General features: G+C 39.8%; 1 protein-coding gene across 2 annotated transcripts; it reads right to left on the bottom strand.

The window, feature by feature from the left end:
• Positions 1-2000: 2000 nt before the first annotated feature.
• On the bottom strand, positions 2001-22937 carry LOC115453256 (DNA damage-binding protein 1). 2 transcript variants are annotated; one of them, XM_037438148.1, is made up of 24 exons: positions 22745-22805; positions 20095-20243; positions 19306-19571; positions 18658-18757; positions 18222-18327; positions 17930-18012; positions 17410-17563; positions 16789-17010; positions 16329-16491; positions 15967-16075; positions 15455-15639; positions 15142-15293; positions 14703-14874; positions 14308-14451; positions 13822-13945; positions 13369-13452; positions 13176-13272; positions 7035-7168; positions 6703-6828; positions 6228-6377; positions 5691-5821; positions 3990-4162; positions 3438-3664; positions 2001-2930 (listed from the first exon to the last, which is right to left on the bottom strand). In XM_037438148.1, the coding sequence occupies exons 1-24, from the start codon at positions 22803-22805 to the stop codon at positions 2847-2849; spliced, it is 3396 nt and encodes a 1131-aa protein (XP_037294045.1). In that variant the 3' UTR covers positions 2001-2846. The 2 variants fall into 2 exon arrangements, with proteins under 2 accessions (XP_037294045.1, XP_037294044.1); XM_037438147.1 differs by having other exon boundaries at positions 13176-13452; positions 22745-22937.
• Between the last annotated feature and the right edge of the window lie 1372 nt (positions 22938-24309).

The following is a 24309-nucleotide window of genomic DNA, read 5'->3' as shown; positions in this document are numbered from 1 at the left end:
GGGCTATTCAAGACAAAAATATTTTTTTAGTTCGAACCGGTAATTTCTGAGATTAGCCATAACTGCTCCGCTCCTATTGGGTATAGCGTGATGATATACAGCCTTTAGCACTCCACGAACAAAGGGCTATCTATAATAAAAAAAAATTTCAGTTTGAACTGGTAATTCCTGAGATTAGCCATTACTGCTCCACTCCTATTGGTCATAGCGTGATGATATATAGCCTATAGCACTCCAGGAACAAAGGGCTATCCAACACAAAAATATTTTTTCAGTTTGAACCGGTAGTTCCTGAGTTTACCGCGTTCAAACAATCAAACAAACAAACTCTTCAGCTTTATATAATAGTATAGATATAAGTATACTAAGTCTAAGCTAATAGATTTTCTGTCTAAAGTCAATGTTATCTTTACTGAGTATTGTATCCCTCTTTATAGTGTTATATTTTTACTGTCGAGTACTGTAATTGTATAGATAGATTTGAACACAATAGCATAGTAATTATTATAAGTATACAACAGTTATTAATTAAAACAAGTGCAGAGTAGATAACAGATGTTATAACACAAGATATAATAGTACCTATATGTTAGTCTAAACAAAATCTTACGGATATAGTATCAAACGCCTTTATACATGCTCGTAATTATTGTAATTTATTCTGTTACATAATATAATATACTTTTGTGATATACTCATAGTTATCTTAGTCTAATGACTTTCAAGAGCTATGTCATAAATTATGTATCCATGTATTATTGGTTAGTAGGTATTGTGTCTTTTTTTTTTTCGGGGACTTTTAAATAGTCATGTTATAACTCAGTAATTTCTAATCATGACTAAAGGCCTCAGACAAGTAGCAAACTTTACTATTCTCTTATTTGTTTTTTCTCGTCTATTCTTTAACACATGACTAATGGATTGGATATGCCATATACATATGTATATTGTTTCAAAGCATCTGTTAAAAAGCATTTTGTCTGAGGTCCTAGGCATGTTTCATTTGTTACAATGTTTTTTAATGAAAACGGATTTAGCTGTTAGTGATGCCAGCCCTATAATTGTGTTTACCCATGTACGCGAAGTATGCCAGTTTTCTAATTCAGTTCTCTTATGGTAGTAAGATTAAAAAATATTATACAAGTAATTTTGTTTGATAAATTTAAATTATTCTTCTCTTTTGCTTTATATTGCGATAAACTTGCCAAGTCGCTAAATATAAATGTTGCTGGTTATATGCAAAGAATCATATTTTGGAGTAATGTGAATTTAGGCAATTTTGTTTATTTTTAATTTCTCAATGGCATAATATGTTTTAAATAATTCGAATATGCCTATAATAATGTAAATACATGTTTTCATTGTGTACTAAATTTTGTTCATAAAATGCTGTGATTTGAAAGTTTTTGTGATGGATCATAGAGAATATAATGTTATGGAATATGCTGTTGTTTTATTTTATCTCCTTTAACGAATAAGTACTTTTTTTTCACCGAGCGTGGCTTATCACGCCTTGTGTTAACGTAATTAACTTCCATTACAACTTCTTAAAATTTTTAAGTAGGCAGAGGGACGATTTTGTGAGAGTTCCATGTGTGAGATAAAATTTGGCAATAATAATAAATTATTGCGATAAGCAGGTTATGATGAAGTGTTAGCGCCGATTGGATCAATTCTGAATTCATGAACTATGAGAACCGCCGCAGATATTTTTTACTGTCAAAGTATTACTTATCGAAATTGTCGTCATTAAAATAATATTCAAAACCCATTAACACAACAAAGTAATGCAATTTGTGTTAAAGGATTTTGAATATTATTTTAATGAAGACAATGTCGACAATAGTTTTAAGACCGTAAAAAATTCACTGCACTGCGCACTGCCATATATGCGTCGGCGCTCAATGTCGCCAAGCCAAAAATTGGTCACTTATATTGTGAGCTGCTAAGCACAAAAAGAAAAGTAAAATGTATATGAAGGAACAATAATAAAACACAAATATTTTAAATACTTTTATAATACACAAATAACCAAGAACTTCATACACGCTCGTGAACTTCAGCACTATACTCCGGTACTGATTTTGCCGTACATGACGCATTATTCCTAATATTATCAACCCAAAAACTGTATCTAGAAGCTTCTGTTCGACACAATGCCTCGAAGCAGTTCAAGTTGAGGCGTTATATAGGAAATAAAATCGGTGCGAGCCATATTTAATTTTTTGGTCTCATTCAAAAAGTCTACATAAACCTTGATAAGTCCGGTTTAGATTAGTAAGTAAGCTTGCTGAAGTTGACTTCGACAAGCGATTTGTCCCATGGAAACAATAACTGAAGCCGATTGCGGTTAGTCGATGCGTATACACTTATTGAAATATTGCTGCAAGTGTATACATATCTGTAAGTTCGGCAATATATTGCAGCGAGAACTTGCCAGTCTGAGCTTAGCACTGACTGTTTCAAATCTCCTTGATGTTTCGAACTAACGTAATTGTAAAAGTTAAGTAAAATGCAAATTGAAGTTACAACTTAACGATAAGCATTCCATTCCGAAAATATTGGTTATACAATGTTAAACGCCTTTATTGGACATAAATTGAAAAATGACCACAGTACACAAAACCTACCATAGACAATTTCAGTTTAATATCGACCATATACCGCCTATAGACAGGCCGGCATAAATCTAGCGACCGTTGAAGTAAACATATTCCTTATAGGCTACATACTTCAGCGTCACTGTAGGATAAATAAACAAAACGCAACCAGGTCGAGGAATTTATTGAATAACATGTGCTCATGGCTCGCACCAGTGACACTGGGCAGGGACAGGGCGGGGAACACTAATGTATCCTGGTGAGGTCCTCTACAACCTTTATCAAGTCGTCTACCGTCGCGTCCCGCATCATGCCGCCGCCGTCGTCGATCTGAAATTACATTGAATTATAAAACTAAGTAACCCCAGTGTGGTGGATTAATGAATGACTTCTTCGTCAGTGGCAAAGGGTGAAATTCTTCAAAAGGGAACCGAACACAATATATGTTCTAATAATATGTATAAATGCGGTCTGCTAATCATTAGATTTTACATAAATTACGAAAGGGAAGCCGGCAAAAATCGAGTTTTAGGGATCCTTCGCCATTGTTTTTAGTAATAGAGCCACGCCTAGGAGTTCGACATTGTACAAAACTGGACTAGTATTATTATACACTCGTCTCAGAAATTTAGATAAGGTGCAACAGTGCACCAATACCTCCACGACATAGTGTAATTCCATGATATGACAGGGAATAAGCCTATCGCCATATTATACAACAATTCCAAGCACCACGGATACACGAATCGAGGAAAAAATCGCCATTTTTCGATCTAGGAATCGAAAACAAGATAAATTGGAAAGTTAAATTTCGAATATATTATATTGTTTTCTTACCTGCAGACCCTGCACGGTCTCGTGCTGCACGTCCCTCGACAGGTCGAGGAAGCTCTCGATGAGGTCCCCGTCGATGAACCCCTCCGCTGGCTCCGTCTTTATGTCCGTGTTGAACGACCGCCAGAACGAGTGCGGCACTTTACCCACAGACTTGATTGTATGTGTGAGGCGGTCTTCTAGTTGATGCAGGAAGTCGAACAGGTCTTGTGATATCTGGACTACTAGACCTGTGGGAATATCGATAAATTATCGATTAGTGAGTTCTTGCTGTGTTTTGAATATTCAAATCGATAAAAGTATCGATACTGTGAAGTTCTATTGTTTCGATAATTCGCAAATAAATAAAATTCACAATGTCTCTACATATCACACACGATAAGGACTCTCTCTTCTATTGGGCATTTTCACTATGTGAAGAGTTATCTATATGATCAGCTGAATGTATACAGACAAGAAGACATTTCATACTAATTACTTTGTAATTAATTCACTTGATGTTTCTGATCCGTTTACAATAATTGCAAGCCGAGTATACATGTAAGTGGTACTGACATATGGCGCCGCTGACGGTGGCGAGGAGCACGGGGTGCTGCACGGGCGCGGCGGAGTCCGCGCTGTGGTGCGCGCCCACCAGCGAGCCCAGCCGCATCACGTTCACCATGTCGCCGATGTGGAACTGGCCCATGTAGCCCATCTGCTGCCGCTCCTCGTCGGTCGTGGCGGCACTGCAACAAGCGGAACACGTCACACAACTTATAGAATAGTTCTTTCAAGTACTTGAGTAAGCCCATAGATGCATTATGTGCGCAGTACACTGCTCTGGAGTCCCGGGTCGGACAAGTGATATTGGATTTTTCATTTTAGTATCAGCTCGAAAGCTGGAATTTATGTCCGATATGGCTATAAGCTCGCCCCGTCACATCATGGGCCTGGTCATCATCGCGAAAAGTGGGTACCCTTGTCTGTCTACCTTTACAGGGTTTAGGTGTTCGGGTGAGGTAAATGCATGCTTAGACTCGATTGAACATTACCATAAGGAAGCGATGAATAATAAATTTAAGGTTAGGTTAAAGTATATACATTTTTCCATACAAATAAAGGACTCTTGTCTCTGACTACGATATTTGTTCCATTTTGAAATAAGCAACGTTGTGCACAGGATTTTGCTTTAGCTAATCAAAGGAAAAGCCTATTTTGATTGAGCAGCCTTGGCGAAAAAATGCTGGACCAATCAGGGCACAATATGCATTCGCTTAGCAAATACCATTTTCATAAATAATGTTATCTATGGTTTGGCCTTTTATTAAAAAACCGTCCATATTCCATATTGCCGAGATTTCACAACAACCGTTCTTAACGAAACAAACCAGCTTAACGAAACAAAATAAAATTAAAACTAAAATCCTTTTTAATCCAGGGATGGTGAACCTTTTATAGATCCCATAGAAACTTTCCCAAAAAGAAAAATTGTATAACTGGCTTCCAAAAAAAAACAGCGTAATGAGAAAAAATCCCTATCACTGCTTACAAACATGTTCATGAGTACAAGTTCCGTTTTTTTAATGTTTTGTTGCATTTTTTCCTTTTTTTTTTCAAATTCAAGGCTCGCCATCCCTGATCTAATAAACTCCAGTCCACCAACCCGTCAGGCTGCTCGGTGAACTTCACCACCACCCTGGAATGTAAACGGAGGACTGAGCCAAGCAGGACGGTCAGATTAATCATGCGACTGAAGCCAGTTTTGTAAGAAAGCCTAAACCCGACGGTAACATAAATGATACCTATGTACCTACCTTTACTATGCACTGACCTATTGCCAGGCACGGGCCTCCTCTACTGACTCTAGGGCTCAATCCATCACGCTGGCCTAGTACGGGTTGGTAGACTTCACACACCTTGGAATTTCATTAATTCTAAGGTATATAACTTTTCTTAGGATGTTTTCCATCGCCAAGAAAGCCAGCAATAATAGACCATAAATGTTCGTAACGTCAGGGGATTGTCGTAAACTTCATAACGTCCAAAATCCCTTTTTTAATTTTTATTTAGGGAGCTTGGATGTAATTTCATAAACATGTCGCTCCGTACGTCCGCATTCATTGGTGTTCTCACTTTTCACGCTTTAAATTTGTTTTTTAAACCTAGCCCCTTCCGACGCAGGAACCGAGAACAAACTATTTATACCAGCATTGAACCAAAGCCCCCTAACATAGACCTAGAGATGAGCTATTTGCTTAAGCTATGTATACAAACCTGTCTTTTTGGCACACAAACATGTTGAAGCTATTCTCGGCTCCCAGGAACGTGTCATCGTCTAGTATTTCCACCGCCGTCATCCAGTTCGGACTGTAGTCCCTAGCTATTTCTTCAAAACTTCCTTCCATCTGTAACGACGGACAATTATGGACTGTGGTAAAATCAAAACAAGGTTATTTTTATATTGTAGGCAAATGAAATCCGTACCCTTAGCACAAATCTTGAACATTTTACGCTATGGTTATTAGTTCGTTCGCATTTCCATACAAACGTTTAACGAAACAATAACCGAAGCACATAATTTTCGTGCTAGAGTCACTATCCGATGGCCAATGATGTGATGAATGAGATAACAAGTTTCTGATCGATTTTCATAATTATGCTGCCTTCTTTGAATGGATGTATTCTGACTGTTTTCGAATCGCAAATCTTTGAGACAAGCCACTAATACAAATTTAGAAGGTATTATGCTTGGAGGTAGATATCAAGGGTATATTTCCACTGAAATATAAAAAAAAATACTGTGAAACTTACCTGTTTATATTGTAATAATGACATGGATCGCATCAAATCACCGACTAGTATAAAGTCACCTTTGACCTTCAAGTATAAAGCTACAATATTGTTGAAGTGGCTACACTCCAATCTTAATTCTTTTTCTGACGTCCACTCGAATAGACGCACCTGTAAAATATAACAAAAATTGAAATGAAACCTTTTATAATAAATTTTTAATAGCGTTTTTAAAACAAATTGTCAGAAAAAATATTTTTATAGACTTTTAATTTAAAAGTATCGACCATTTTCAAAGTCGATAGTTGATCTTTATGGAACATCGATATGTGTAAACAAAATTGGTATTCATTTATTAAAATGTCATGTATAGATTAGTAAATATGCTTATCTGACACTTATTATTGTTTTATTTAATTTTATATAAAGAAATTCTAAATGAACATCGATAATTATTTCTTGTTAAACACGGAATTATTTTGTTGATAGATCTCACCGTGCTATTTATGGAGGCGAGCAGTTTCCCGTTGAACTCGACCAGCGTGTAACAACCGCCCTTTATCTCTTTCTCAGCGACCTGCACTAGTTTACCTTCCGACCAGTGGAACAACAGTATTCTACCCTGTTCACAGAAAAAAATAGGATCTTATAATAAAATTTCAGATTATTTCGATATTGCCACTATAATAAACTGATATAAATTTAAAATCAAATTTATAAAATCGACAAAATGGCATTTATCGATTATCCTTTATTGAGTTAACAATTGGTTAGATAAAAAATAATGTTTCTGTCATCAAAACTAATATGTTAATCGGTTTTACTCACTTGTTTAGGCTCTGATTCCTCCGGGTTCAGTATGGCGGTGCCCACGGCGTAATAATGATTGGGGTCGTCGCCCAATTTGCAAGATACTAATGACATTGCTATTTCGCCGTTCATTAACTGGTGAGCGTGGAGGACTAGAAATAATAATGAACATTATTTTGTGGATTTCATGGCTCTGTTATACGTTGGTCAATATTTGACCTAACATTTGGCTAATGTTTGGATGCAGCATTTAATCCATCAATGTCATTAGATCTCTTGAATTAGCAACATTGCTTTTCGCGTCTACGTATTGGCTAACACACATTCAGTCGAATATCTAATAAATCCTTATTGTTTGGATATTCTTTGGTAGATGTATTGGTCAACATGTGTGAGCTTTGATGTGAATAGTTTAATAAATGTATTAGGCAGATGTAATTTTTATGTTGATAATAAAATATATATATATTTTTTTGTGTTCCAAGAATAATTATGAAGAGTATTATAGCGGTTTGTATTGGGAATAAAACACTATGTAAACATTACACAATTTATGTCGGTACGATACAAAGGACGTTAATTTGGTACAAATACTTATATCTATGGGTCGAATACAAAACTCGCGCCACCGTACAAGACGGCGGGCGCGGGGCGACCGCGGAACGCGCCTCGCATCGATGGTGACTGGGGCCGGACTAAACAGGCGCGCGGGCACGGTCAGCGAGTCGTCCCGAGCGCCGCCGCGGGGGCAGGGGTGGGGTGCGAGGAATAGGGATGTTCGCTACATCCTCCCCCCAAGCCACAAGGGCGTCCCGACCGTGGCTTGGCTGGACGACCACGTCGGCGTGGATGCCTTACAACTTTATCTCCCCCTACGTAACGTGTCAAAGCGCTGGCATGGTATTTTCCCCTTATCTCCCCAGAGGAATCTACGATTTCAAACGTCGTCGGAGTAACGACCTTGGAGACGCGATAAGGCCCCTCACGCCGCGGGGCGAACTTGGAGTTAAAACCCTTAGAGGCGTTACTCGCAAAGTGCGTCTCCACCAAGACGAGGTCCCCCACTTCATAAGGTGGAACATTCCGACGATGACGGTCGCCAGCAGCCTTTCGGAGATCTTGTTGGTCTTCGACCCTATGTTTCACTTCAACTAATACGCGGGCAAATTCCTTCAAATACGGCGTTATCTGTGGCACATAGTTCTGCGCGGACACAATTTCCCGTATGTCCGTGTGCACGGCCATCGGCGAACGCATCTCTCGAGCAAACGTCAGGTAAGCAGCTGACTGTCCCGTACACAAGTTGTGCGCACTATTTAGGGCAAACCGAACCGCAGGTAGGACCTTAGGCCAGTGCCTATGCTCCGGTCCAATTAATATGGCAAGAAGCTGCTTTAGCTCACGGTTTTTTCGTTCGGCCGGATTGGCTTCCGGGTGATACACAGGTATTAATGACTGCTGCACTCCCAGAACGTACATAGCCTTCTGCATAACCGCCGATACAAATTGGCTACCATTATCAGATACTACACGGCGTGGTAGTCCGTAGCGCAAAAATACTTCTTCAATAAGAACCTTGGCACACGTCTCCGCAGTCGAATCACATAGTGCAAATACTTCGACCCAGCGGCTGGCGGTATCTTCCACGAGCAAGATCCACTTCTCTCCTCGTTGGCCTTCGGGCAGCGGCCCGAAGAGATCTATTGCTAGCACTTCAAATCTCTGATGCAGCACCGGGGTCTGTATGAGGCCTGCGGGCTTCAAATTCGTGGCCTTATATTTCTGACATTCATTGCAGGACTTCAAGTATTGGATTACATAAGTCCTCATACCCTTAAAGTAAAATCTCTCCTTAATTCGTTTCAGAGTGCGTTCGATCCCCAGGTGACCTGCCGTCGGCGCATCATGAAGTTCGTGCATGAGCTCGGCACGTAGGGATTCTGGAATGACTAACTGAGGCTCTTCGGACTCTCCGTCAGGGTCACAACGATATAATACGCCTTGTGAAAGATAAAAGCCTCTATCAGTCCAGCGCACTGCAGAGTCAGAGTTACAGGTGTCTTCGAAATCTTCAATAATTTTCCTAACTTCCGGGTCTTCCAGCTGGGCGGCCCGAATCTCCTCCGGTCCTCTCCGTGGTAAGTCCACGACCACCGGACAGATGTTGCAAGGGGCTGAGGATGGTTCCTCCACATCATCAATCACTGGTCGACTGAGCGTATCCGCGACAACATTAACGCGGCCAGGAGCATATCCGATTTCTATATCATAAGACTGAATTTTCATCGCCCATCGTGCTAATCGTCCACTGGGAGTTTTCAACGTGAGTAACCATTTCAGCGGTTGGTGATCTGTTACCACTTGTACACGTGCACCTTCTATGTATCCTCGGAACTTTTCTAGTGCCCACACTACCGCTAAAGCTTCTCGCTCAGTAGTGTGGTAGTTCCGCTCCGCCGGGATCAATAGTCTGCTGGCGTATTCAATGGGTCTTTCTTCAGCAGGGTTAGGGCCCTGCATCAACACGGCTCCCAAGGCGAAAGCACTAGCATCCGTACGTAGGATGAACGGTTCATTAAAATCCGGCTGGCGGAGGATGGGGCTCATACAAAGCCGGAGCTTCAACTCTTCAAAGGCCTTACCTTCGGTCTCCCCCCACTGCCAGCGTCGACCTTTTTTTGTTAAGTCCGTAAGAGAACGTGCAACTTTGGAAAAATGGGGAATAAATTTTCTAAACCAGGAACATGTCTGTAGGAACGTCTTCAAATCCTTCAAATTCTTTGGAGGCCTCATGTTCACGACTGCTTCTACCTTCGAGGGGTCAGGCTCGATGCCCTGTGCAGATATCACATGTCCCAGGTAAGTGATTTTTGCTCTTGCAAACGCGCATTTTTCTCTATTTGCTTTTAGATTAAAAAGGCGAAGCCTATCAAAAACCTGCTTCAAGTCTTCTAAGTGGTTATCTAAATCCGATGAAATAATCAAGATGTCATCAAGATATGTAAGAACACATACATCTTTCAGGCCAGACCTCATTCTGTCCATTAAACGCTGAAACGTCGCTGGTGCGTTCTTTAGTCCGAATGGCATACGGCGGAATTGAAACGTCCCGAAAGGCGTAGTAAAAGCAGTCTTGTGACGGTCTTCGGGTGCAACTTCCGTTTGCCAATAACCAGCTTTTAAGTCAATAGTCGACATCACGCAATTTGCCTTAGTGCTCTTGAGCAATTCGTCAATCACTGGTATAGGGTACTGGTCGGTGCGTGTCACTTGGTTCAATTTCCTATAGTCCACACAAAACGAACTTCACCGTTTTTCTTAGGTATCAAAACTACGGGCGCAGCCCACTCAGACTCGGCCTCTTCAATGACTCCGTCTTCCAGCATCCTATCCAATTCCTTTTTAATAATTTCCTTCTTTGCAGGTGAAGCGCGATAAGGAGGACCTGCGACCGGCGCAGCATCTCCAGTATCGATGCGATGTTGTGCGAATTTTGTTGGTCCTCCCCCCGGAGTAAAAATGTCTTCATGAGCATTCAGAAGGGTGGAAAGCTGTTCGCGTTGGTACAAGTCCAGATGGGAACCCTCGTCTTCGCGGAGACAAACGGATGCGCAGCCAAGCGAATGGCTGGAAGCGCTTTCAAAACAAAGCGGTTGAGGCGTCCGGTCGCGTTCCATGTACCACACCCCCGAATCAAAATCCAACACCATGCCAACACCTTGAATAAAATTCATACCTAACACCGATATCCCTCGCACCTTAACATCAACATGCGCTACTTCAACATTTTGAGCGACTGAATTACCATCAGCATATTTAAGTTCCATAAAAACAGATTCAAATACATGACCGTTATTAATTAAGTGACGCCTTAAACTAGCACTGCCTATGGAATGCTTCGCACCAGTGTCCACTAGCAATTGGCCCTTACAACCATTAATCCAAACACTAATCACTGGTCGCACGCGCGAACCTAGTGTGACGGCACTCGCGGACACCGATTGAAACACGGACGCCACAGTTTCCTTCTTTACTTTGCACGTGGTGCAATTGGAACGAATCACCCCGGGCGCGCCACACCCGAAACAGGTGATGGTAGGTCGTCCCTTTTCGCCATCAGGGCTGCCTTCCTTTGGCCTTTTATCCTTGAGCCGTTGGCAAGTTTCTTTCGAATGGCCATACAGCTTACAGTATACACAGTAGGGTCGTTTCTTATTCATAGGCGCTGATGACCCTGGAGAAGGTGACGAATGCGATGTTGATGAGGATGATGGCGCACGGCTTTCCCTCATAATATCTTCGACCCGTCTAGCGCACGTCAACATCTCGCTGAAGGTGGCGAAACTTGTGCGGGGTACCTTTTCTCGGATACCGACGTGTAGAAGTCCATATACCATGTCTAACTGTACCTCCTCTGCCAATGTCGAATGCGGCAGCTGTGCGATCAATGCCCGCACATGACAAACAAACAAATCTGTCGCCTCTCCTTTTCGCTGCTCCCTCTTAAAGATTTCTCTGTAGATTTGGTGCGGTGGTAAACGTGGCCCAAAAGTGTTCTTTAGTGCCGCAATCGCCTCTGACCAAGAACTTGTAGCGGCCTTTACACCTTGCCACCACGTCGCAGCCAAGTCTGTCAAGAGCATTGATAGTCCTCTCAATGCGATATCGTCCTCGACGCGTGCGCATTCTTTGTAAGTTTCCACGGCGTCAATAAAAGCCGTGACATCTGACGACTCGTCGCCGTTGAAGCGCGCAGTGCATTTTGAGAGATTCCGATTATTTAATACAGTGGTGTCACTTACCGACGATTTGCCACTTACTCGATCCAGAAGCAGCATCAGCTGCTCATTGGTCAACACGACCACGCCAGCGGCGGTAGCTACCGCGCCAGCAACTGGCGGTGTACCTGTCACCGGCACGTCGGACGAAGGCGGCGGTGCACCGTTGCTCGATGCAGCCCCAGCGATACAATCACCATGGGCGACGCCGGACGATGGCCCCCGGAGCTCGAAGACACCCTCAACAGGTGCCACAGGCGGCGGCGACGCCGCGGCCTCGGGCGCAGCCCCGACCTGCGACGGGCTCGCAGCGCGAGATCGCGTTAGCACCATCGTAGAATTCGTCACAACACGATCGAAGCAATTAAACGTTGACGCACATAAACCACTGCACTCCCAGGTGGCAAAACTGGGTAAAAAAAAACAACTACTTTGCCACAACGTCGTCACCAAGTCAATGTCCGTAAAATAGGTACCTATCTATGCACAAACTAGGTAACTCTCACTGTCCAAACACAATATGCAGTTCTGGATGCACACCGGTAACAGTAAGTAACTAGGTACAATGCACTGATAGTAATAAGACTTTACGAAAAGTTTTACGGAACACATCGAATACGCGGCACAAGTCACTGATGTAACGCCCAGTAGGCATATATACACGTCTCGTGACTCTCTTTGTAGTCCAACATTGACCGACACGACGACCCACAGACGAGCTTCAATCTACTTGACAAGGTAAGCGTCCCGTTTCAGCGAACACTCGCCGACACATTACCGGCGTCCGGTACACACGACGCGTAGCGAATATACTTCACGAAGTTCGTCGCGACACTCGGAGCACGAGGCCTACGACGCTTGTACTGGACGAAGTAGGCGTGGCCATTTCAGCGAACATTCGCCGACAAAGAACTGGCGCACGCGGCTCGTAACGAGTACCTAATACCTACACTTCCGAACTTCGGCGCGGAATTTACCGAACGAAGTGGTCGTGTCCTTTCGTATGTACTCACACAATTCAGTCCCACGTTAGGCTGCCACTTTATAGCGGTTTGTATTGGGAATAAAACACTATGTAAACATTACACAATTTATGTCGGTACGATACAAAGGACGTTAATTTGGTACAAATACTTATATCTATGGGTCGAATACAAAACTCGCGCCACCGTACAAGACGGCGGGCGCGGGGCGACCGCGGAACGCGCCTCGCATCGATGGTGACTGGGGCCGGACTAAACAGGCGCGCGGGCACGGTCAGCGAGTCGTCCCGAGCGCCGCCGCGGGGGCAGGGGTGGGGTGCGAGGAATAGGGATGTTCGCTACAGTATATTAATATTAGCGTAAACATAAGAAATGGCGGTGTGTATCGATGGGCGTACCTTCGAAGGTGTGGTGGTCGAGCAGCAGCAGGTTGTGCACCTCGACGTCGAGCGCGTGCGCGGCGTGCGCGTGGTGCGCGGCGAGCTTGGCGGGCGCGGCGTGCGCGGCGAGGCCGGCGTGCGCCCCGAGCGCGCCCAGCGCCGCCGGCGGCAGCGCGCCCGCCGCGCACGCCGCGCCCGACGCCGACGGCGCCGCGGTCGACGCGCTGTGCCGCACCGACACCGCGCCCAGCGACCCCTCCGCCTTGTCCACGCGCATCGTTATCACGCCGAACGTCTGCCACACCACGCACAACAATTACTTATACATTCAGATTAAACTATTTTTCGGATTTTATCGCGGTTTAAATTATTTTAGTTTTCTCAAGACGTTTCAAAGCCTTTGCAGCCTTCATAGTCACGGGAGGACTTACTTATACAATACCGACATAATCTCATATCGATACTCGATAACTATACAAAACATTCTAACAATAGTCATTTTCTTATCTAATGTACCAATCGAAAGTTTCACAATAAAACTAAGATGCATCATTTTATAAACCTAAAAATCGATTATATCAAACCCAATTATTTCAATGTTTAATACATCCTTGATTGAATACTTCATTTTGTTCTGACATTTTTTTTTTAAATATAATTTTACCTGTGAAGCCTCTTGATATGCGATTCTTCGAGGTGTTTCACCCAATGGTACTGTCCGTATGTGTAATTTTTGTATTTCATCTATGGTGCCGATTGTTACTGTACTATCTGTTGCCAATGCTAAACTGCAAAGGAAAAATAATCGATTAAGAATCGATATTATGTATCAATTACATCACATAAATTATGCTATTAGTATGGTATGAAGGACCAGTAGTTTTATACTAGATATTCCGTGTATGAGATACATGACCTTCGTACGTCAACAAGTCATGAATTGTAAGAACTTTGCCGACTTTTATCAAGGGAAAGTGAAAGAGTTTATGGAGTTTCAGCAAATTTACGGACCATATAAAACCCAACAAAGGAAACTTTTGTACCAAACACTTGAGCCCGTCCAGCAGATATTTTTTTATAAACATTATTATCATTCTTGTGGTCATAAGATTTGCTAGAATGGTATGGTTGAAAGCAGTATCTAACTCACCTATCCGGATATGCCTGTGCATTGAGCGAACACATATGCGTCACTTCTTTCAAATTCACGTTAGAGAACACCAGTTTGTGATTCGATGAGAATATCACTGTGGGCCGATCCGAGCATGCGAATATATTTGTCGTTGATAAAGATCTGCAATAAAAAAGATATTATAGAGAAAAAAATACGGATTCATGAGGAAAAATAAAATTATATCCTTTTTAATTTTAATGTAAGATACAAATTTTGCGAATATAATGCCACTGTTTTCTTCATATTTAATTTATATGTAAAATGATTCTCAGTATATACACTGGACCCGAAATCCTTGAAATTAGGATAAATCTCAAAAGATCTTCCAAGTACTACTTAAAAAAGTCCAGTAATAGATCATTACACAATACCTAAAACTCCTTAATACTGTGGGCTGCGTGCCTAATGTGACTTTCTTCTTATTAGTGAGTACGCCTGTCTCCTGGTCCAGCGTGAAGTAGAACATAGAGCCGTCACCCAGGGCGCACAGCAGATAACACACGCCCTCCAATACGCAGATTAGTAGCGAGCGCGGGATTATCTCTGGAAAATAAATCACGTGTGTAGCAGTGTGTCTAGTTTGATCCGGCTCGGCGGATCAATTTTTTTAGCTTAGCGGATGTAAAAAATAAATATTTTATATTATGTAATTTTCACAAATATAATTTTATCAACTCACCTTCAGAAGTTTTTCTTTAAACAAACGTTAATTACTGACGGATATATCCGTCCTTGCTCTCTGAGCAATGCTTTGTCTCCTCCAAATATTTATCGACATTTCATGCGATAAATAAAATTTTATTGACTCACCTCCAGACAGTCTCTCGTTGTGCAGCGGCCGCAAGTCCGGCAGTCGCAGCACTCTGACGGATATATCCGTCCACAATCCAACGCCGAGCAGCGCTTCGTCTTCTCCCGGGCCGAGATCAAGACACGCCACTTCTTCGTCCATGCATACTTCTCTGAAGTTAGAGATTTGTTAACTGTAGCTTAGAAATGTATGACGACAAATATTAACGTGTTGACTGCGTATTTAAAATAATGACGTATCAGTACAAGTCAGGTGTGCGTGTGTGCGTGTGCGTGCGAGTGCGTGTGTGTGCGTGTGTGTGTGTGTACGTACGCGTGCAGCTCGAGCGCGTGGTCCTGGACCCTGACGAGGTAGAGGCGCGGGCCGGCGGCCGCCACGGCCACGCGCGCGCCGCACGCCACCACGGACAGCGCGCGCGCGCCCGGCGCCGCCCACGCCGCCACCAGCGCCCAGCCGCTGCCGCTGCGCGCGATCAGCCGGATGCCCTCGTCCGTCACCTGCGCCACACCACCCACATCAAAACAGGCTACAACCACATTCATGGACCGACTTATCTAGCAGCTATATACGATAATCGTTATAAACTATACTCTTAATTTTGTGAATGTGTTTGCAACGTGTTATTTGGTCTTTATAAACTCACGTTCCTTTCAAACAGCTCGAATAGCCGAACTAATTTTTAGGCGACATCAAAGATGACTTTATTCACAAAAGGACGGTTTTAATCATATTTTTATCAATGTAAAGCTACTACGAAAAAAAGCAACATTTTATCTAAGATAAAATATCATTTTAGCTTTTAAATAAATCAACAAGATATTCACCTGAATAAGTTGGTCGTGGCACACATTACCACAGAAGAAAGTCTGTCGATCTGACACAAAGCCTTTGATCTCCGTCTCTTCCACTTCCTCACCGCTGAGCGTTAGAACTCTGAATAAAAAATGGAACTCGGATTACGTAACCTATTTTTACATTTCGTGTTTTTAAATAATATTTCCCCTGATTTAAACCTAAATTAAAATATAAGTGTAGTAAAAAAAATTACAAGAAAGTCCCTATGGACATATTTTATCTACATAATCATATAAGCACTCAATTAATAATAATTTTCCTTGATAACCATGAATAGCCATTTCCAAATTATGATCGTTTTGGCGGAATATAAACAGCCATGATAACTAACCTGGTTTGCCCGACGAACGACAACACGAGGGTGTCATGGTAGGGCGAGTTGGCGGCGAGGGTGAGCGGCCACATGCCCTTGATGCCGGGCAGGTCGATCGACGCCTGCTCCTGTATGCCGATGCCGTTGCGGATTATACGAAGCGAGCCCATCTTGAACGCACCTAGAGCGAAGAAAATATTTTACTGACTATATAAAAAGTTTTATTGTACTTGGACATCTAGGAATACATGTCAGCTAAGCTGAGGTGAGACAAGCTGAGACAACATAATTAACAACATTGCATGGTCAGACACATATTATATTGTGGAATCGTCTTAGTAGGTGTATATTGGTTCTGTGGCAGACGGATCTACTAAGTTTGTTGAATAGATTGGAATCATAAACTCTTCTTAATTTTCTGATTTTATTAGTGACTGGTGAGTACTATCAGAAAGCAGTACTGCCTATAATAATATACCGGAGCATGTGATGAGCTGGCTCTGTCCCTGCCGCTCCAGGTCCACGACGCACATGTCGACGATGGGCGCGAGGCTGGTGAAGCTCTCCATCGGCTGCACGTAGTGGTGCGCCTCGTCCCGCGCCGCCGACAGCCGCACCAGCGCCGAGTCGCCCAGCCGCGACCCCACGAACACCACGCCGTTGTCCAGGTACGTCATGCACTCCGGGATTGGGATGTCACCTGCCAAATACACACAGTCGTTTACAACATGAAAAAAATGGCAATCACGAAAAGATAGCGACACGAGTCCTGAGCACAGATGAAGAGTGGTGAATGCGAGCAGTGATAGCCGTCTGTTTACAGCATTCCAAGTTCAATTGTAAATGAGCATTGACTACGGAACCAATTAAGTGAAACATTGGCACGTTATACATTGAATCGACCAATCACGAATATACTGACCACTCGTACGAGTATCGGGCGTAGGTATGTTCACACAATGAGCGGAAATTTTTTTGGCACTATTATCGCGCACGAGCACGATGCGATACGATTTGCAGCAAACGTCCCCTCTCCGCCTGCGAGGACCTTACGCTCTAGCTATCCAACCCGCCTGCCTCCCTTAATCCATATACCTACCGAGGAGTTCCACCTTGAGATCCTTGACTGCTTGCGTTCCGTCCATTTTCTCATGCAACTCGAGCAGTAGCATGAGCAAGCGACCAGCAGTGTCACCCAGCAGATACCGTAGCCCGCGTCCGTCCACGCGACAGTAGCAGTTTATTTGGGTCAACTAAATTCAAGTCAAAAACATCTTTATTAATATTCACTTTTATAAGGTCTTTTAAATCAGCAAGAATCTACCACCGTTTTCGAATGTGTTATAGCTGTGAAGAAGGTCAAGAAACTCTTTAAGTTGGGATATCTGTACACTGAGTATTTGGCGTAATGTGTTAAAAATTGCTTGGACATTTTACACATAGACCATTAATGATATGATCCAATAAATAAATAATTAAACATATAACAATTTATGGATTAAAAAATAAGGCAGAAAAGTTTAAAAGAAAGACTATTTATTATATTTCTAGATTTTGGCAACCATTTACAAAATATTTAATAAAAAACACATAAAAAAATCTGGAACACTGAAATTTACCTTAATTTGTGGAGGCGCGACTGCTACGTAACTCTGCCCGTCATGGTACACTATCGACTCCTGACCAATTACAATAGCTCCGCCTGTAGACAAGAAAAATAAAATATCAAGCTATAAAAAAATGCTTATACTTTCCGAATCCGGCTCGAAGGACCACAAAAAAGGAGTGGAATTTTCGTGAAATTTCGCACATCTAATATATTCCACGTATCTGTGATAAATTTACGCATGAGTATTGTAATAACTCAAAGGTTTCTTAGTCACTTTAAAAGTATATATATCGGTTATTTACCTAACGGACTCGGCACTGGTATCAATATAGATGCTGCAGTCTCTACATTATCCTGTTTCCAAGGTATCTTCATAAACTCTTTATCTCTTAAATTAATTTCGTGTGTCTGGAAAAAACATTACATTACTTTAGTATACCAAGTACAGCGGTCTTATTTACATATAGTGGCGGTCTCAACTAATGCGATGCTCTGGGTGACAGGACTTTGAGAGGGCTGTTAAACTGATTACCGTAAGAAGGTAATGTTTTTTCTTTATGTCCCTTACAAGCGCGAGGATCTGGGTAGTCTTAATTGCCATTCTTTAGGATCGCCACTGATTAAAATAATATGTTTTGTTGTTGAAAATATTAGTTAATACGTCGCGACATTCGCGGAAGACCTCTCCTCTATAAAGGTACGCCGAAAGATAAAAGTTCTAATAAATATGTCAAATACCTTAATATGTCTTCCATTAAGGTCCTGGTGTATCAAGATTAATGTGGGATTTGAACAACCATGTAAAAACTCAACATCATACACATTTAGTTCTTCTAATCTGAAAATAGGAAAACAATAGGGTAGTTTCCTGTTTTTTTATTGAAATTAACGCGAAAAGATATTCTTCGGCAAAACAGGACTAAAAGTGTTTGAAAAACATAGGCGTCATTCACAATTGTAATATTGTGAGTAAAAGTGAAGAGGTGGTGGGAGTTATATTGCTATCTTTTTCTCACGCACGCAGCGCTATGGCCGGTGACGTCACAGTTTGATATTTATTTTACAACTATTCCTTTCACCTAATTTCAAATCTTTATAACTTACTTATTAACAGCAGGATTTAAAATTATTATTCTGTTTGATTTTGGATGACATAAATTTTTGATAAATATATTTTAAACAAAGTAGTCAACTAGCCTACTTATAACATTTGTTAATTGATGAGTCACTATAGTGCAACTTTTATTAAAAATATTAATTTACTTGCATAATAATTTCAATCTAAAACATGATTGTTTCGGTAATGGTTAACACAATTTCAGTGCCTCCATACAACAAAAAATATAGCAAAAAGATTTATAAATAATCTTTTCAAAATCTACTCACCTTAAACTAGCTGCTTTAAGTTCAGTAGAGTCTTTATCCAAGGGTATAATTTTAAACAGCCCGTCATAAAGCCTCAACCCTATGACCCTCGCCTGTGGGTCGATTACAGCCAGTATGCCGTTCTCGGACGGTTTGCCGATGCGATCAGACACGTTGCCGTGGGCTCTGGTGACTACTTCCAGCTCTCCGTTGGCCCCTGTTCGCCACTCGAGGATCATGGCGTTGTAACGTGCTGTCAGTATGAATACTAAGTCTTTCTTCTCATACTGAAATTATGAATTCATTAAAATTAGAAATTTTTTAGAGTATAGTTCATGATAGAGTAAACAACTTTCTTAATATTCAGTAGGTTGCAGCCATTATTATATCTTAATATCTTAAACATCAACCTCCTTATTCATAGACATTTTTTATCTAAGGACGGAATAAAGCTGTGATAACAAGTCTGTTTCTCAAGCTGATAGCCTGGCAGTCTTCACAGTAAATAGCCAAAGGGCCGTTGTGATTGGCTAATATTGCTGTATCTCAATATCACAGCTTTACTCCATACATATATAAAAGACGTCTATGAATAAGGGGATAAAGATTTAAGCTATTTATTTACTACCATTATGTGAAAAGGATGCTTGTAAAAATCAAAACTTATTGACAAGGGCGATTCCAGGGAGGTCATTGGGTCATGACCCTTCCTGCCCTGTGCTGGTTCTAGGTGACTACTACTGTTAATTTTTTAATGACTCTCATTGACGTATTTTTCATTTTCATGAATATTGACGGTAAGCAACTTACAGGAGGTCTGAAGAGTCTCATTTTAGCCACTCGTCCGTACAGGCCGACCTCCTTCAGCGGCCGCAGGCCCTCCGGCGTCACTAAGTACATCTCGAGGCGGTTCACCTTCGCAACCAGAAGGTTCAGGTCCGTCGGAGATGTGAAGTTTCCTAAAATCGAATGAAGTAAAAGATTTTTAATGAAGATTTTAGTGGTATGCTGGTAATAGCGGCGACAGCCAAATTGCAGAGAACTCGCAAGTTCAAAGCCCACCGCGACACCACACTCTTCTGACTAAGCTGTTACGTTTTGAACACTTAAAGAAGGAATAGTCTAAAAAACTGCATACTAAGATTTTCTGCAATAATTTTTGATTAATGGGTAAGTTCTAAACCGACATTAGTTCAGCTTGTTAACTTAGGCTTAAACCCACTCGATAGTACAGGGGGGCTAGTGCCGACCAATAGGTCATTTATTAGGAAAATACACCTGTTGCAATATAACTATAATCTATAGATATATGTGTGCGTCAATGTAGGCACTTAGCTCTAAAACACAAAAACAGATGACATCATAATCATACAGCATGATACATAATTACTTAAAAAGAATATAACTTTTGTCATAGAATGTGGCCATATGTATAAAGAATTTTTCCTATATAGCTTGCAAACACTCCATTTACTTAAATTCTTGTGTAACTTACCATGCATGTGATTCATAAAATAATTATTTTAGCAGGTGCAGGAATGATATTAACACAGATTAAACTAGAAAACCATCACTATTACAGCCACTTCATTGGGTTAATAACCTCCTACTAGTAGGTATAAATTGTCAAACAACCGCTCGATATACATTGTGAGATGCATATAAAAATATTGCTGGTTGACTATTACAAGGTTCTATGATATATTAGATGTATAAATTGAATTATATATCACAACATTCTATGTATTTTCCAGGAAAAATTTCCAATAATCCTGGAGGATAAGTAAAGATGGAACCCTAAATTATATTTAATCTAATTTTTATCAACATGAAAATATTAAATCTCATTTTTGCGACATAATGATTTCTATCATTTATGCAAATGTTACATATCAAAATAATGCAATTTTAAAGATTTATCACAGTTTTTTTATTTATGGTCATGGGGCGAACTGAAGTGTTGATTGTCCATAAAGTAAGTTATAATTCCCCATCATTATATAAACATAACATTACCCTCACACACACACACAGTGATAGTTTAGAATAATAATTATTTAATTTAGGATATATTAAAACACATGTAAAATTAAAACTGAAGTCTACCATATAGGCACAGCTAGTGTGGACTTGGATAAACAAACATTATTACTATTATATAGTGCCTCAAAATTTTATTGTCTAAATTAGGCTTCTAAATTTGCACATATAAATGTTATAACAACTGTGGCACACCTAGTATACAAATAAATAAGTAGATATCATAGGAAATTTGTTAATAAAAGATAAAACGGCAAGAACTTTGATTGGTTATTAAGAAAATAAAATATACACAATGCTGGTGATGAACAGTATTGAATACAATAACTGTAAATAAGTAATGCGCAATCACTTAAAAAAATACTAAAAGTTCACAAGTTTTTTTGCATTATAAGATAACACTAAGTAAAAGTAAATTTATCTTTTCTGCAATATGGTGCAATAGTTTCTAGAAAAATATAGTTTCTAATTTTTTATTTTTCTTTGTTCATTGTCATTAAAACAAATATATAATAAAAACATTTTACTATATCTTTGTGCCTTTTTATGTGTTTTTACAATTTAAAAGACACAACAGTTTCAAAGTCTTGTAGGTTATTTAATAATTATGAAATTATATAGTCTTTTCATTTTTGATTATCTGTATGTTACAGATATAAACAAAGGACTTATCAAAAGTGGTGTAGAGAACTAATTTGGGCCCTCAGGTCACAGCAAAAAAAACAATGTGAACAAAAAAATACTGTCACAATGTAAACACTTGCAAAATGATGCTAAAAGGAAGTTTGCCAAGGCACCATGAGAGACCTCTGTAAGCTTAAAGCCCCAAGTAGTTGCCCAGTTCCACCCTCCTAAGGTCATCACTGGTTATTAAGATTATTATAATAAATAATATTCAGACAAGGCCAGATATAATTATGACAAATACAGCCTTCATTGTATTCAAAATTAAAATTATTATTTGGAAATCATAATATTATTCGTTCGACAAATTGTTGAACATTATCATTTCTCATTCTGCTAGGTTTCTTCATAAATTCCCGCCGAAAGATCATTGTAGGTATACTCCAGGATAAAAATACTTTTCCATACAATATTCCCCTTATTAGAATGTTTTTAAACATCTTTACGGCAAGAATTTAAATGACTACGTAGTGAACTTTAAGATTTGTTTATGGTTTTAAAAAAATGTACTAAATTGATACACATGAGGGTGCGCGTTCTATGAAGTCTCATACATTTGTTCGACTGTGACAATAGGAACGCAATTTGAATGCAAGTAAAACAGCTTTTACAGCGAATAAAACTTTATATGGGTTCTTTCTTCAGAGCGAAAATGCAATGGTAATTGTTATTTATCGCTCCATAATACCAATCTAACCTCAATAAGACAAAAACACAGAACAAAACTAGTATTTACCGGTAACACATGCTGTAACCGCCGTAGGTTTCTGCGCGGTTACCACGTAGTGGTAAGCCATCGTGTTGAATGCAATTTTGAAGTTTGATGTATAACACTATATAAGATTCTTATTTTTCTTCCATTTATCAAACAACAAATCGCCGATTCGTTCGTTTAGACTCGAAGACGTTAGTGATGTACCATGTGATTGACATGGTTATATCGATATTTATAAAATATAGTTAAAATAAAAAAAACACGAAATTAAAATAATATTATCTTGTAAAATTAAGCACACAATACATGAAATAATAAATTTTAGTGTCATGTTAATTTCCCTATATATTTTTTGATGAAAGTGGCAAATAAACTAAATATTTAGAGCATGTCTCTCATAAATGTAACTGTGTAAAATTTTGATTTGCGTGCATGTATTAAATAATAAAAAAAAACAAAATATCAAACCATGGCTGCTCCATTTAGAACTCTGTACAATTGCCAAATAGGGGTTTGATATTGAAAATAAGCTTTAAGGCGATACCTCAAGGTCCATTTTCATGCATTTTAATATGACGAAATTTTAAAGGCCGAAATATCCATGATTATTAATTATTTTTACGTTTTTCTTTCAACTGCGAGAACTAATCACTAACTAGACGTGAATTTAAATTCTTTACTTGCCAATACTTATTTAGTTACCCAGATTAAAGGTGAAACAAAATGTTTGAAAATGGACCTTGAGGTATCGCCTTAACCATAGTAACAACAAAGCAGTAGCTGGCTGGTTTATATGATTAAGTGAACTTTTTGTTCTCTTTATAAAATTCAAAAAGTTACATTAATAGAATAATTTATTAATAATATTTTGACTATGTTACCCAATCCAATAATATTTTAAAAGTATCGATACGCCATATAATAACAGATCAAATGATAAACTGTTGCGTTCATACACACATAAATACATATAACATCACTCACGTTCATAAAAATCTGCATATTCTCGTTTTATCGAACGTAACGTTGCTGACGTTAATAAGATTATCGATATTTAGAAAAAACAGCTCTATCTTATTCCATACCAGCGTTAAAAATATTTTATTTTATTTCCAGTAAATAATTGTTTTTTTCACAACAGTGTATCCAAAATATTACCTAATTTACACACTTCTAAAATTATATTTATTATTATTATGTATATAGTTTATATTTTTAAAGAATAATGTATACTTTGTGTACATACTTATCTTACAAAATAGGTAAAATCATTGGCCATTTTTGTAGTGGATAGGTAGATACCTACTTACTTATAAAGTTTAGTTCATACATTATTACCTATTTGTTTATAGAATTACTATTATCATAATATTTTCAGTTAGGTATGTATATTGAATCAAGAAAAGCAAGCGAATACAACACAATGTACACAAATCGAATTTACCTTTGCATTTTATGGCTTCATTTTTGGTTAAAAATGTAGGTAAATTGTAGAGCTTCGTTAAAAGGTACTTCACTACAGAAATGATAAAATATGTAATAAGTACCTATATTATTTGGTAACAGGTAGTCCGGTTTGAAACAAG

Source organism: Manduca sexta, chromosome 13 (genome assembly GCF_014839805.1).
Source record: "Manduca sexta isolate Smith_Timp_Sample1 chromosome 13, JHU_Msex_v1.0, whole genome shotgun sequence".
In the NCBI taxonomy this organism is placed as follows: domain Eukaryota; kingdom Metazoa; phylum Arthropoda; class Insecta; order Lepidoptera; family Sphingidae; genus Manduca; species Manduca sexta.
The sequence above is the reverse complement of the archived record's forward strand: the minus strand, read 5'-3'. Positions and strand labels throughout refer to the sequence as shown.